The sequence below is a fragment of the Meleagris gallopavo genome, chromosome 1 (assembly GCF_000146605.3).
Source record: "Meleagris gallopavo isolate NT-WF06-2002-E0010 breed Aviagen turkey brand Nicholas breeding stock chromosome 1, Turkey_5.1, whole genome shotgun sequence".
NCBI lineage: Eukaryota > Metazoa > Chordata > Aves > Galliformes > Phasianidae > Meleagris > Meleagris gallopavo.
The window spans coordinates 54,760,452-54,775,168 of record NC_015011.2 but is presented as its reverse complement, the minus strand read 5'-3'; the positions used below and the strand labels follow the sequence as shown (position 1 = coordinate 54,775,168).

At 42.3% G+C, this 14,717-nt stretch overlaps 1 protein-coding gene across 1 annotated transcript; it reads left to right on the top strand.

Annotated features, from left to right (window-relative positions):
- Positions 1 to 5,752: 5,752 nt before the first annotated feature.
- LOC104911571 (thromboxane-A synthase-like) lies at positions 5,753 to 14,553 on the top strand. The gene is made up of 4 exons (XM_010713043.3): positions 5,753 to 5,862; positions 8,159 to 8,296; positions 10,923 to 11,085; positions 11,703 to 14,553. Exons 1-4 carry the CDS (start codon positions 5,774 to 5,776, stop codon positions 11,775 to 11,777), a joined length of 465 nt encoding a protein of 154 aa, XP_010711345.1. The 5' UTR covers positions 5,753 to 5,773; the 3' UTR covers positions 11,778 to 14,553.
- Positions 14,554 to 14,717: the final 164 nt, after the last annotated feature.

Below are 14,717 nucleotides of genomic sequence, written 5' to 3'. Positions count from 1 at the left end.
GCGTGTAATGTGGTTACTGGTGTATAAGAATTGTGCCAACCTTTCCCACCACCTCTGAACTTGGCCTGTGATTCAGCACCTGCCTTTCCCTGTGCTCCTGTGATCTGTATGGCAGTGGACCGAGCAAGAGGGAGCAGTGGAAGCCTCGACAGGGTAATGTGAAGGGTGGAGAAAAAGGAGGCATGAGGCACGTTCTTTGAACAAAAGGCTGTAACACTTTATTTGTTTGGCAGGCATGGTTTTTAAGAGGAGCTGGGAAACGTTGAAATGCCTGATGCACCGAGTGCTCAAGTTTGAGTGCTGGTGCAGTTTGTGAAGTGCCTTGATGAGCCAAGTAAAGCTCCAGCCCCAATAAGCAGTCAGTGCCCCACATTCAGCAAAGGTGGGGATGAGATCATGCTACATTTCTACTGAATGATCAGCTGAACAGATGAGAGGTGATGGTGAACCCACAAAGAAGTACAGGGAAAACTTGAGAGTACATGATTTTGATGGCTTTTACTCGTTTCATAGAATCTTAGAGTGGCTTACGTTGGAAAGGACCTCAAAGATCATCTAATTCCAACCCCTTTGCCACAGGAAGGGTTGCCAACTGCTAGATCAAGCAGTAGGTCATGTCACACAGGGCCTTGTCCAGCTTTGAACACCTCCAGGGCTTCTGGAAATGCAGGTATGAAGTCTGGGACTGAGGACTTACTTTAATGTTCATTTCAGAGAGAATGATGAGAAGGCATAATGCTGCTGGTGAGACTTCAGTGCTACCAAGATGTGCTGTAAAATTTGAGAGGAGAAGTGCTAGGCAGCTTAGGAAGCCTCTTGTTACATCTTAATCTGGAAATGAGACTTGTCCTATTTTTCCTTCCTGCACCTTGTTCTCAGTCTGTAATGAAGAACTGAATATTTTGCCAGAAAAAAAAAAAAAGATGCCTTAATCTGTAGGCCTCTGACATTGGCCAGTGGACACTTGGTAATTTTAGATACACAATTCTATGTCTTAAAGCAGTGCATCTTCAAGAAATAGATGCACTGCGTCTGTCCTGCCTACCTTCTAGGGCTAGGGGACTTGGGGATTGCAGGTCCCTTGTCCCCAGCAGCAAGGGCTGGTTCTGCTTGGTGCCATGCTTCAGGATGACATCTCGTTCAGCAAATAGCAGAGAGAGATTTTGCAATAGGTATCTTATGATGACTGCCTTAAGTGGTTGTTTTTTGGTTTGTTTTTTTTTTTTCTTTTTAGTATTTGATCCAAGTTCTGAGGCTGAAGCCAAGAAATCTTACTTGGGCAAATTTGTCGCTATTTCACTGCCGTCGTATGGAGGTTGTGAATGTGATACAGCTTAGGCAAGCTTTCTTTAAGCAAGTTGCAGATAGGCATTTGTTGAACCACCCTAACCCTTTTTTCATTGATCTGTAACTTGGGTGCTGCTCTGTCTCTAACCTTCCCTGTCTTGATGCGGTTACTAGAAAGGCTGTCAGAGAGCAACTCTATCTTGACATGGCATTCTTGCGTTTCTCCCCCTCTCCCAGCCTAAGTGTGGCAAACAGGCTGTCACTCTCTTCGTGGATTAGCAGCTCCTTGCAGTGACCAAAGAAAGATCAAAACCCCACACAGGTTCTTTGATCTATCAGCAGCTTTTGATCCATTCGGTCAAGAAACATCGTTGACCTGTTTGTAAATACTGACTGGCTATAGGCTCAACAGTTCTTTTGGAATTCGGGCAGGAGGATGAGTGAGATTCACCAGGATTATGCTGGTTTGCTGTTGATTCACCTTCTCCTCTCCTATTGCTTTCTTAGGTCGATATTTGGGGGAGGGCTGATGTGGGCTGTGCAGTTCTATGTGCACAGATAACTCATGGATCTGCAAGCAGATGCACGCATCATCCCTCTGACATGGATGCTGTCACAGTCACACCTGTCCATGAGATGTTTGATTTGGATTGCAACTTCTCTGAAACCACAGCTGGTACAGCCCCAGCTCGTGACTCAGCAGCATCAGTTGTGAAGAATGTGGTCTCCACAGCCTTTGCTGCTTCCAAATCAATTTCAAGTGCATGTCACACTCTGTCAGCTACATACAATTTTCTCTGATTTTTTTTCATTTCTGGCTGCTGAGTACCACCAGACCATGACCAATAGGGTAAGTGGAAATCTTGTATTCACTGATGAGTGCTTGGATTACCATTCCCAAAACAGAGGTGATAGAGGAGATCTGTGCCTTTTTTGACAGCTACTTTGGGGAAAATTTGATATCTTGTCTTAAAATGTTGCTTAAGATAGGTTCATGCTGGACGTTGTATGGAAGCAGCCAAGGTGCAGGCATATGTTCCCTTCTGCTGACTTGGCTGTGGTGTCTGTAGCCACAGCCAGCAAAGAGAAGCGAGCAACTGGGAACAGTAACATCTCAAACTGCAGCAGAAAGATTGGCCAGACCTCTCATGTCAGCACTTTGATTCCCTTGGTGCTCGTTGAAGAACTAAAAGTTAACTGAGGGTGGTGGCAGAAAATAGGTTTGCCTGCCTTGAAAACGCTAAAGCCAAAACTGAAAAGCAGAGGTGGATCTGAAGGCAGTTATCTCTCTTGGAACTTCTATGGGGATTAAAACATGCATCATCCTTGTAGCACGTAGGGATTTTATAATCACGGCTGGTATTTTGCTGCAGGGTCCTCTGTGGGGTTAGAAATTAATTTCCCACCTTTTTCTAGAGGCCCGGGTTATGCAGCCAGACATAAAAGAGAATTTGTAGCAGACATTTGCTGGACCTCAGAAGTGAGTCAATTGCTGGGGTTGGGTGAAGGCGTACCACCACCCCTCTGGAAGTCAAAAAAGGGGAACAGACACAAAGAGAAATGCCACAAGATTTACGTGGCTGTTCCACTTCCAAGTCAGCAGGGAGAGATACTACAGGGCTTTGCAAAGCATAAGACAAACTGCTGTGCAAAGCAGTGGCTGCAAAATTAAAATACAGAATATTTCATTACCTGCAGTGTGGTACCTCCTATCTCCCCCCACATCTCTACTTGTTACAGAATGAAATCTCTTTGTTAATAAAAATATACCCCATTCTGAGTAAAAGCCAACATTGAAATATTTTTGGAAGGGGTTAAAGTGGCAACTTTGCACAGCAACCCTCTTTTTCCCCAGCAAATCTGCCAGCATTTTAAAGATATAAATAGGGACATTTGGGGAGAAAAGCAAATTTAAGTTCCTTTGAAATGTGCTTGGCTGAAGGAATAATTTGAAGAGAGGGAGTGGAAAAACAAATGGAAAATATTTTCTTTGACAGGAAGAAAAAAAGAAGTGGCAAAATGTTCTTCCCAAATAGGGATACTTGGCTGGTGTGTACTTTACGCAGCCCTGGGTCAGACCTTACAAACAACGACTAAATTAGGTTCAGTTACTTTGATGTCAAAAGCATGGAAGTGCCAATAATTAAGCTGTATCAGATGTAGGAAATGACTGATGTGTCTGCCATGCTCATGATAGCTGAGTTCACTGCGCTGCCATTTGACTGACCCCTTTTTCTGTATGTAAGCAAAAGGAATTTTCTTCCAAGGAAAATCAGTTGGTTTTGCACCTTTGTTTTGTTCTCTAAACTGCTAATCCCCTGAAGGTATAGAACTATTTGAAAGAGCAAATCAAAGCTCACATAATTCAGTGTTATATTATTTGTTGATGTATGGTTTGATTTAGTGGCTACTTATTATATCAGGTTACCATATAATTATCTTAATTATTGACTCCAGAAGTAAGTAGAGGGATTATGAGAGAGGCAAGAAGGCCCAGTGGATAGTGCATGGCTCAGGGATTTAAACGCATCGTGGTATGGTCTTGGATTCACCGCTCACTCAGTCTACCTGGACTCATTTCTCAGCCATGAGATAGGCAGAGAGAGCAGGGACGGGGCTGAAGTGGGGAATCAGGATTTGGGGAGATACAGGAGAGCAGAAAAAGCAGAGGGGAGAAAAGAATGAATACACACCGCAGCATGCATTTGCATTAAAGCCCATGGTGCTTGTGCTGTCGTGGAGAACAACAGTGAGTTCATGAAGGTCTGAACATTGAGTCTGGTCGTGCTTCATCTCCAGCCCCTGCTACCCATTTCCTGTGTGAGTGTGGGCACGGCAGGCAGCTCCTGAACTTCATGTCCCCTTCTGCAAAACAAGAACGATAAAATCACCCTCCTGCCTTTGCTCTTATATAAATTACTGGAGTGCAGCTCCCAGCCCAGCCTGCAGCCACGGTTCTCACGACATTGCTGCTGTTTGTGTGTTTGAGTCTCTTTGTGTGATAACCATTGACTTAAGTCGAAGGTTTGAGTTAATAGGCACTGCCGCAACATGAAAAACAGCATTGAAAAACTGCCAGGGCAGTCTATACTTCCTGTATTGATAATATTTGGCATATACTGACAAAATACTTTGTGTATGGACGAGATGAGTGGCATCTTCCTTTCCCTGTGAGAAGAGCAGACTCTGGTTCTGCTCAGCATGTGCAATTTTTTTTTCTCTGTTTTTGCTTTTGCTCTCCTGAGCCGAAAAAAAATGAGGATAATAGATTGTATCTATTTCCTTCCTAGAAAAGATCAGTTAATGTGAAATGGTGCATGGTGGCTTAGTTCTGAATAAGTGGTATACCCTAATCCAGCAAGGTATCCTTGCTCTATTGTACGCCTTTTCTGCATACCATCTGGAGTTGCTCTCTGCTTAGTATTTGCAGTATGTACCATATGTTTTTGCATGAAAATTCAATAAAATATGCATTATACATGAAAAGTGCTGTAGTAAATAAAGGAAGGATGGAATCCAGTCCCCTTTGTGAACAACAGGGGCCCCAAATCTTCATAAAAGGTTTAGTCTAGTCTGACGTCTGTGCTTTTCTCCAATTTACTCCGTGTCAGTCTTTAGGAGATGCTCTAATTTAAAACAAAACTCTGCTCTTCTGACAAGGTTATTAGATGTACTTTGGCTGCCCTCTGCTGAGAACACTGAATAATGACGGGGAAAACATCTTTTTTTCTGAGGAAGGTAGCAGGGAGAAATTATCTATGCGTCTGTGTGCTGAGTTGTGTCTCTGCAGCTGGTGATCATCCTCAATTTGCTTTCTCTTGCTGCCTGTCAGAGGGCAAAGCCTTCAGAACTACAATGTAGTTTAGGTTGCAGTGCTGACTATGTGTTTTCATGGGTTGGGAAGCTCTGTTGGCTAATGAAAACGCGGGCTCTGGCATTTCCCACCATGCAAAATTTAGCAGTGTTACACAAGGCACGGGCATGAAAAGGAACGGATTTCACACCTGCTCGGTGTCCACGGGCTCTGGCACTTTGGGAAAGGGCAAAGGATTGGCTCCAATATCAACAAGAAATAAGTGATGTGTTGTTTCTTAGGAAGAAAGTGCTTTGCCACACTCCTGGTCTTGGAAGGGAATGAAGGTCTAGTGCAGATCTCAGTGCATGAATAAAACAATATGACTGCTGGAGCTATTATTGCTTTCTGCAATACCCTATTTTAAATACTTTCTAGCAAGTTGATTTATTATTATATCTTCAGCTGGGCTGCACACCAAAGTGTTTTGATGATGAAAGAAATGTTATACACACATTTAATTACTGCCCACATTTTTGTATAATTTTATCGTTTACTCTTTTAGATGAGACTTCGAGTTCTTCTACAGGAAAAATGCCCAATGAAAAATAGATGATTTAAAAGCTAATCTGGGATGAGTTTGGCACACCACAGTGAGAAAATGTGGTTGTTCATTTCTTCCTGCTTTTTCAGATGGTCACCGATTATCAAAATGTACAGGAGCTGCCTTACCTGGACATGGTGATTGCAGAGACGTTGCGCATGTTTCCACCTGCATTCAGGTACCTTTTTTTTTCCCCACTTCTGATTCTGCAGGGTAGATTCCCAGCTATATAAAATGGAAATCAACTCTTGGAAGACCAATGTGCTCCTGGTCTCTGTGCCAACATCAATACTGCTTGTGCATTTGGAAGATATAATGTGGCCTATTGAAGGAAAACTGGCTCATTCTCATATTTCTAAAGCAGCTTTTTTTTTTTTTGCAACGAATTGGCCAAGACTGCTCTCTTGCCATTCTTCACATCCCACAAGATTAGAGGATGGAGCTGTTCTGCAGCAGAACCTGCCTGAGAAAGCCAGATGGTGCTGCTTTGGTACGCTTCATGGGCAGGGAGCAAAGAATGACCCTGGATGAGTGACCTTCTAGTCACTAAGTCTTTGGAAGGTTTGCACATTCAGAAAACTCTATTTTACATGTGTTTAACTTGTACCCTCCTGTTTTACACAAGCATTGTGCTATAATAACATCACTAAGCAAATGGTTATATCCATTAAATTTTTGAAGTTTCTTCCCAATCCACCCACAAATAATTTTACTCAGTGAACTGAAATTGAAGGGGGAAATAAATCGCAAAATAAATTACAAAACCGTTTGATTGTTGAATTTCCAAGTTATCGCAGGCGTAAATGTTAAGAGTGGAACATTTCAAAGCAGCCAGCCCGTTGTGCTGCTTATTGTTAAGCTGGGAGGAAATTTCAGATGACTGGAAAAGAGCCAAAGCTGAGCTTACTATGACAGCCTTTGGAAAACTTGCCTCACAGTTGCAATCACCTTAAAATTAAATAAGCTTAGAATCACATTTCTTTTATACATTCCCAAAGATTACAGTGCAAGGTTTTTCCATGGGCATCTGCAGGATTGCTCAGAGAGTAAATGTCAAAGATACTTGCTCATGGATGAGATAACTGAGCTTTACTGTGTTATACATGGTATACAAGTGGAAATTGTTTCAACAGTTAAAGCATCAGGGATCTTTGGGTTTCAGCTGAACCACAGGGAAACAATCAATGTTTGTCCAATAGAAAACAAAATGAGAATGGAGCAGAGTTGTTCTGAAGTTTCCGCTGGTGTTGTCAGTGGTGTTTATTGATCTGGCTTTTACTCTGATGGATGAGCAGTGGATAGGACAGCCCTGTGCCTTGAAAAGATGTTAGTTGCCTATGACAAGAATAATACAGTATTCAGGAGAATATCCAGTAGCAGCCAAGCATTCTATAAGATGAGGTCCTTTTAAAAAAAGTAATTTACTAGCCGGAGAACTTTCTTCCACAAAACTCACATTTCCACTGTCACCAAATTCTTGTGAGGATGAGAGGGATGGTTTGTCAATGTGTTTCTTAATGTGTCAGTGTTTTGTTCCAGATTTGGAATCTCTGCTATTTATTTGTCTATGAGGAGAGAAACTGAGTGACAGTGAGGAAAGAATGTGTCTCTGTAATAGCACTTGACTGACAGCTCTGAAACTGAAATCTTCATTCAACTGCTTTGGCTCAGTGTGGGGAGCAGCAGTGGGAGCCCAGGTACTCCCAGCTGGTGCTGGGCTAGAATCTGCAGCGACCTTCCAAGCTCCAAAAGATGCAGATTGGGATCTGCCCTTGCACACGTGCACACCACCCAGCATTCCTGCAAGGTTTGCAGACCCAAACTCAACCTTGGCAGGCTGCCTGTTTTAGCCACGTTGTCACAGTGGGGTTCCTCAGGACAGTTCCACTCCTTGCAGGCCACTGCGGCTTGGGAGGAAGATGGAGAGCTGTGCTGCCAACGTCTTGCCCATCCTTGATGAGTGCCTGCGAGCTGCAGTTACTCAAAGGCTTGTGAATTGATTGCATTTCTGTAACAAACCAACTCTCGCTAGGATTCAGATGTTGCCCTAAAGTGGGGGCACCTGAATAAATTAAAAAACCCTCTATTTGATATAACTTTTCCTGAAGGCAGATACTCTTTCTACCTGTTATTAGAAAAGACTGACACATTCCATCTGCAGCTTTCATAAAAAATGAGTCTGAAGCTGACTTTAGCAACTTTGCAGTTCAACAGCTTAGCACTTCTGAAGATCATAAGCAACCAGAACTGTGAAAAGGGCAAAAGTTAGCCAGCTGGGCTGGGGCTGTGTGCTTCTAGGTAGGTGGAGACGATTGTAACCTGAGAAGACACTAGCATCAGCAAAGATTGCTTTATTTATTTACTGGGAAAGGGTTGCCCGCTAAATTGCAGGGTCAGTAAATGGCTTTTATGGTTCCCTCTTGCTGTGTTTTTACCTGTATTAATCACCTGGGTACATGACATTGCTGTTGCAGGTTCACTCGGGAAGCAGCTAAGGACTGTGTGGTGCTGGGACAGCGTATTCCTGCTGGGGCTGTTATTGAAACTGCAGTTGGACATCTCCACCACAACCCAGAGTTCTGGCCAGAGCCAGAGAAATTCATTCCTGAAAGGTATGTTGTGTATGCTTTCCATTCTTAGGCTGGAGTCCTTATTAGGACAAGTTTAGACCTAAGACCTGCTTTTAATGATGTTAAAATGCATTTAGAGTGGGCACAGGGCTCCAGCCTGTCCAGTGGGGACACCAGGTTCTGCTTCTTCTTCACAGCTACAGCCTCCCGCAATTCACTTGAAATGGTATTTTGTTAAGCATATCACAGTTTAATTTAGATCCTAAAATATATTATTTCTACCAAATTAGACAACTGGTGATAATGGTACTTCCTGGAGATGATGCAAAGTCTGGTCAACAGTTGAAACAGGCTTCAGGTTTTCAGGTGTTTGCAAATCAGTTGCTTCAGATACTGTCACTTCTGGGCATGGAAATTCTGCAGTAAGACAATATGTTCACTGGCACGGAGCTGTGCAGGAGTCTCATGCAGCTCCTGGCTAATTTGGAGCAGTCTTTCCACTGGAGATCTTGTAATGGTTTGGGAATGCTGTGAGTGGGGAACCTATCCCATCTCCCACTGGGAATTTTCTCTCTGTCCATAAGCTGGGATCCTGGCTTCTCAGCTCTGCTTAGCAAGATGTATTTTCACATGGAACGCTTATTATGTTCAGCTACAAGGGCTGCTGACAAGTTGTCTTTTTGTACCCTGCAGCTGCTGTGCTGAGCTTACAGGGAGGACCCACAGAGCTTTAGCTTTGTGGTGCTGTGTGGAAGCACAATTTTGTTTTGTGCGCAGCTTTATTTTAAGCTGTTTTGTGGGCAGCTATATTTTAAGCTACTGCTGTGTTGAAAAGCCAACTAAGAAAGAAAGTGTATGCTCTGTAAATGGTGTGATGAAGGCAGCGCAGAGCCACCTTTGCAAGCCAGTCAACACGTGTGTTTGTGGGTGGGTTTGCCCAATGGATTTCTTTTGGAGCAAATCTTGACATACATTGCACCAAGCACCTGAGGTCATGAAGAAGAGCAACGTGTGAATTATAGCTCAGAGCTCTTTTAGGCAGGAATCTTAGCAATAATTAGAAGTCTAGAGTGGGTTTATTTTTTAATGTTTATCTAGAAATGTTGTCACTGTTCACCAACTTAATGGTGATATGAAAGCGCATAATGAGGTAAAATGGTTCACGAGGACTGAAGACCCCTTGACTCAATATGCAACAGTCAGCAGTGCTCAATACGTGAGGTATGGTCCTTCCATATCTAATTTGGGGATCTATGTATTTTCTAAGATAGTGTCTCAATCTTATTTAGGGTATCTAAATATGGGGATGGAGTTAGCAGGAATATGCAGTGTTTTTTTTTGCCAAACTTCATAATAGCATGTATTATTTTTCATCTCTAAATCCTGCAAGAGTTTGTTGGACCTTATAGTCTGAAGTTCTTGCAAAGTGTATGCAAGTGAGCAAGAGATTTTCAAGGATTCCCCTGTAGATGAAAACCAGAACTTTTATTGTCATACTGTAGTGGAAATGCAGTCAGGGCTTGAAGCAGTGATTGAGCATGTGGTGGGAAGGCAGGGCCAACCCAGGGGAGTTCAGGTGCATCCACCCCTTTCCAGACCTCATTTAAAGACTGGCAGTGGAGGTGAGGGTATCTTGCTGCAGATCCCTGCTTACCTGAGGCCTTCTAAAGGTAAGCACACTCTTTCCTTCATTTCTGTGTCCCTGCTGTTGCATTTTAGCAAATTCTCACTTGCTGCAGCCTAGGACCGTGCCACTCTGTTATTGCTGCGCTTTCTATTGTGTTACTGCATGCAGAACTGGAAAAGTAGTTCTCTACTACCAGGACAGTTCTGAACACTCTGTGACCTGAGGAACTATGTAGATTTCTGGGATAATTCCACCTCTGCGTCTAATGTACAGCCAACTTTGTAGACAAAGTGTTTAGCTTTTTGGCTTGTACTACTGTTCCTATAGGTGTTTTGTTTCCTTCCGAGGAAAAAAAGAAGTCTTATTTCTAATGAACCAATTGAGTATTTTTAAGCTAGGTAGTTGATGCATACCTGTGTACAGACTGCCACGTTAACATTTACTCTGATAAATAAATTTAAATACTTCCACTCTGAAAACAGAAGGGCCTGAAATGTGAATGTTTCCTAGCTGGGAAACTGGTCTCTTTGGACTAAGAGTAGAAAGAAAGGCTGCTCTGAGTTATAGCAACCATCTTCCATTGCCTGCCCAGTCCCATGAGATGATTTCATCATATCTTGCAAGAGAAATTAGGAAGGTTAAAACCAATTCCCGTTGACTTGCTTCTGCAGTGCACAAGAAAGCACTGTTGCTAATTCTTATATTCTATTCTGTTTCCTCTAAGCTGTAATCTCTCCCTCCTACACATACAAGTCTACATGTGTAGTATGTCATCCTTTTGAACATGGTCACTGACTAAAGCAATTCATTAAAAACAGATTGCAAGTCATACATCTGTCTGTCTGCTTCTGTCACCAGCTGGCAAAGGCTGATGTCTGCAAGTCAACTAACAGTTGACTTAGGAGCATAATCTGACAACAGTCCCTTTCATCTGTCCATTAGGTGGAATAGGAATAACAACTTTTGAAATGCAAATAAAATAATACGGAACTAGGAACAAAAAGCGTTTATTGAACTGGTTGCCATCTCTTCACCTTCTAGGTTTACGGAGGAGGCCAAGAAGGAGCGACATCCCTTTGCATACCTACCCTTTGGAGCAGGACCCCGTGGCTGTGTTGGTAGGAAGATGGGTTTGCTGGAGACCAAAATGACTCTGCTGAGGATTTTGCAGATGTTTCGATTTAAGACCTGCCCAGAAACTGAGGTTTGTACATGCAGAAGCTTAAAGGCCACACTTGTCAACCTCAGTGAGTTGACAGTTCTTCCTAAACAGGATGACTTACTTGCCTATTTGAATTTCTCTTAATTACAGAAAACTGATAGAACCACTTCCATATTAAGTAGGAACAAAAAACCTCGACTGCATGTTTTAATCAAAATGTGATGTAACCCTTACAGTTTTTATAATAAAACAGTTACACACCCTTGCCTTGATGGAGAGCAGTGTATCATCACTGCAGTCAAAAAACATTGGTGTATATGGAGAGAATAGGTGTATCTCTTAGGATCTCAGCACTTTAGTATATGCCTATTGCAGTATATATTGCACCTGTCACTTACTCAGCAGCTCTAGAGTTTACAGAGTTAATTTCTTTCTGTTCAGATCTACAATATACCTGGGCAATGACTGCCTCAGTCTCTGGCCATAAATTCTATTTAATATACTACCACAGCTGACTGTAAAACAAGCACTTTACTGCTTCCACAGTAACCCTGGTATGAATTGGTTCCTGAGCAAAAATGTCTGTTGGTATGCGGGATGGTTATGTATACATAAACAAGTACATACAATCATACTTAAGTTGTTCTTTTGTCTTTCAGATTCCTTTGCAGCTGAAATCAAAAGCCACACTTGGACCGAAAAATGGAGTCTACATTATCCTAGAATCTCGCTAAAACAGAATGTACATCCTGTAACCTCCTGGAATGGGACCTCTTGTTTAATGACTTACTGAATATTATTATTTTTCAAATATCCAAAGACAGATAGGAGCCTGAGTCCCACTAAAGGTCAGCAGATGCTGCCTAACTGCCACCCGGTGGGAGAGTTTCAAGTCACTTTTTAAAATGAGATGTGGGCTTCACAGTCACTTGGTGATTTTGAAATTGCTGTGAATAATATCTGAAAAGAAGCACGTGACTTTCGCTGGCTTTTCTACATTACACTTCCTTTTACTCATCTATAAGAAGGCTTTCTCCACGCTCTAGTTCAATGGATGGAGCAGGTGTTAAGGTGTTAAGATTTACGATAGGTTTTAATTACCATTCATTAGCTAATACATTCTGCTGATGCACTTATAAATCCCTGCTTTAGAAAAAGCCCAAGAGACACCAGAGTTATAGCAGAAGAGTTGGAATCCAGTGCATTGGATTTTATTCTGAACTCTGCTAAAAATCAAAGCTGAGTCTCCTGCACAGTACTTAACCTCTCCTTGTTCCTGTAAAGTAGAAAAAGCAGCTTCTTCTTCATGCTTTTGAAGTGTTTTGAAATACACTTAAATTAACAGTTTGCACTTGGCTCACTGCATCAACATGCCTAAAGAGGAGTGAAGAGTTCCCCCAGTTGCCTGTTAGATTCCAGTAACTAAGAAGTGAGGTGATAACTATTTTGTTAGTTAAGAATTTCTGTTGGAAAGGTTGACAAAAATAAGACATAAATTTAAAGGAAGCAAGAGGATTGGAGAAGCTTTAAGGATAATCAGAAGATGTTGGCATAATATCTGCTTCACTGCTCCGAGGCCTATACTTTCCAAGCATTGCAGTTGACACCTTTATCTCATTGACTTGAGTTATGCATGCACTAAAGCCAATGGCCAGGGAGTGGGATCCAGGATCATCAGTCCCCCTTTTGGCTCTTTATGTGACCCTGCAACAAGTTATTTTCCAAGTGCCTAGTGATGTTCTGTGCTAGAAGTTTCCTTAAGTACAACATTTCTCTTGGTGGGATGCACAGAGAAGTGTCGTGGCAGCAGTGGGAAGAGACTGACTGCTCAGCTTCCCTGCAGGGATTGCTGGAAGGAGCCATCTGTTCGCTGATCCCTAGCTGCAGTTTCTCTCCAGCAAGCACCTTTTGCTGCCTCCTTCCCACATGCTTCACTTCACACTGATCAAATTGCTCTGTCTCATTCCTGAAAGATTTTGTCTGTTTCTTTTATGGGAATTCTTTTTTTAATCAGATCTGTACAGGTAACAGTTAAGTACTGTCCTGGCAATCATGGAATTGTTCCTATTTATGTGGAGCATCTCTGGCAGGCTAACCAGAAGTATCCTATTACAGATATTGAATTACTGATGAAGTGACTGTTATTTGAAAAGCAACAGAGTGTATATGCCTTAATTTCCACAAGTTATCCATCACCTTTTCCTCTTGAAAGCAGTGTACTGACAGCTAATTTACTGTGCAGCGTATAGGTACAAGTGGCAAAAAGTTGGACAGTCCTTGCCTAAAAACTTCCCACCTACCTAAATGAGCAGAAGGCTCATCTCACAGTCTGAAGAAGTCAGCCATTAAGGACTTGTTTGGCTCCTCAATATTTTTTTTTTAATTCTGTTTCTTCCTTATGTAAATTAGCAGGTCTTTATGTGCTTTGTTTTTGAATATTTACTCCAGTGTAAATGAAGATTGCGTCTCGCTTCAGCGTGCTTTTGTATGATCTGTTGTTATCTGAACACTGCTTATCTAACCTGCTTATCGGAATCCTGTTTGTATCCTTGGTATTTATCTGAGAGCTCCACTCACGTGTATGGCAGCTGATCAGCTCACATTGCTGTGGCTAAACAGGGCATTGTCATCGTGAATGCCATGTTAACTCTGCTGGGAGAAAAACAGTACTGCAGTGACTGCAACTGTGCATCACATTTTACAGGCTTGGAAATTGCACTAAGAGTCTTTCCCTGCTGCTTCTAAATTGAACAGACAGTACACAAGCAACTAAACTCAGCTGAGCTGATACAGCCACCAGGCACTGTACAGCCTTCCTCTGTACCAGGATGCTTAATGATGCTGTTCCTGTCCCGGGTTCAGCAACGTGCTGCTGGAAGAGTGGTGCTGCTCTGTTTTCTTGGAGCACTCACTCAGTACTGGCAAAAAGTGAGACATGAGACTGCCAGCAGCTCTCAGAAAAGGAAACAGGTAACAGCACAGTAACTGCAGGAATAAGGAAGCTGATGTAAAATAACTTTCTCTCCTCAGTACCTGTAAGTGTGTTGTCTTGTATTGCTGAGCTATGGGTATGTTTAAAACTGGGCATGTCTGCTTCACAAGAAGCTCTTTGTCACTCTGAGAGGTGATATGAAGGAAAGGCTGCTTGGTAAAGGAAAGCATCTACTGAAAACATCTTCTGAGACTTAGCAACGATTGCTGAAATTAGTCAGTATAAAATAGTATTTAGAATGACTGCTGCAATGATAAAAAACCTTTACAGTTTTGTACTTTCATTAGGTTTTATACTTCAGTATCCTTGGAGTCAGGCATTAGAAATGATTATGCAGGGCCAATTGCAAATGTGAATGCTCTATTTTATTTGGCATTAAACAACAGAATTTTCTCCATATGTGATACTTTCTTAAATGATCAACTGCTCATTTTCTTTTGTTAAATGATGATTCCATCTTGGGTGCTGCTTCACCTTCTCCTGTGCATTTACAATAGTAAATATACTGAAAGCACCTACGGTTGACTCTGAAGCTGTTGATTTCGCTGCTCTGTTCCCACTGGCTGTGCTCTCCAGACAGTGATCAGATGCTAAGATGTTTGCTCCTTGTACTGCTAGGTGCAAGGCAGGATGCAGGATTCCTTCCACTGCTAGGATTTTGGAAGCACTGACTCACAGACAA

What these genes read in the sequence shown, in the direction of transcription:
- LOC104911571 (XM_010713043.3), top strand. Translation starts at nt 5,774, where the DNA reads ATGGTCACCGATTATCAAAATGTACAGGAGCTGCCTTACCTGGACATG. An exon ending in ATGTTTCCACCTGCATTCAG is followed by an intron (nt 5,863 to 8,158) that starts GTACCTTTTTTT and finishes TTGCTGTTGCAG; the next exon opens with GTTCACTCGGGAAGCAGCTA. An exon ending in AGACCTGCCCAGAAACTGAG is followed by an intron (nt 11,086 to 11,702) that starts GTTTGTACATGC and finishes TTTGTCTTTCAG; the next exon opens with ATTCCTTTGCAGCTGAAATC.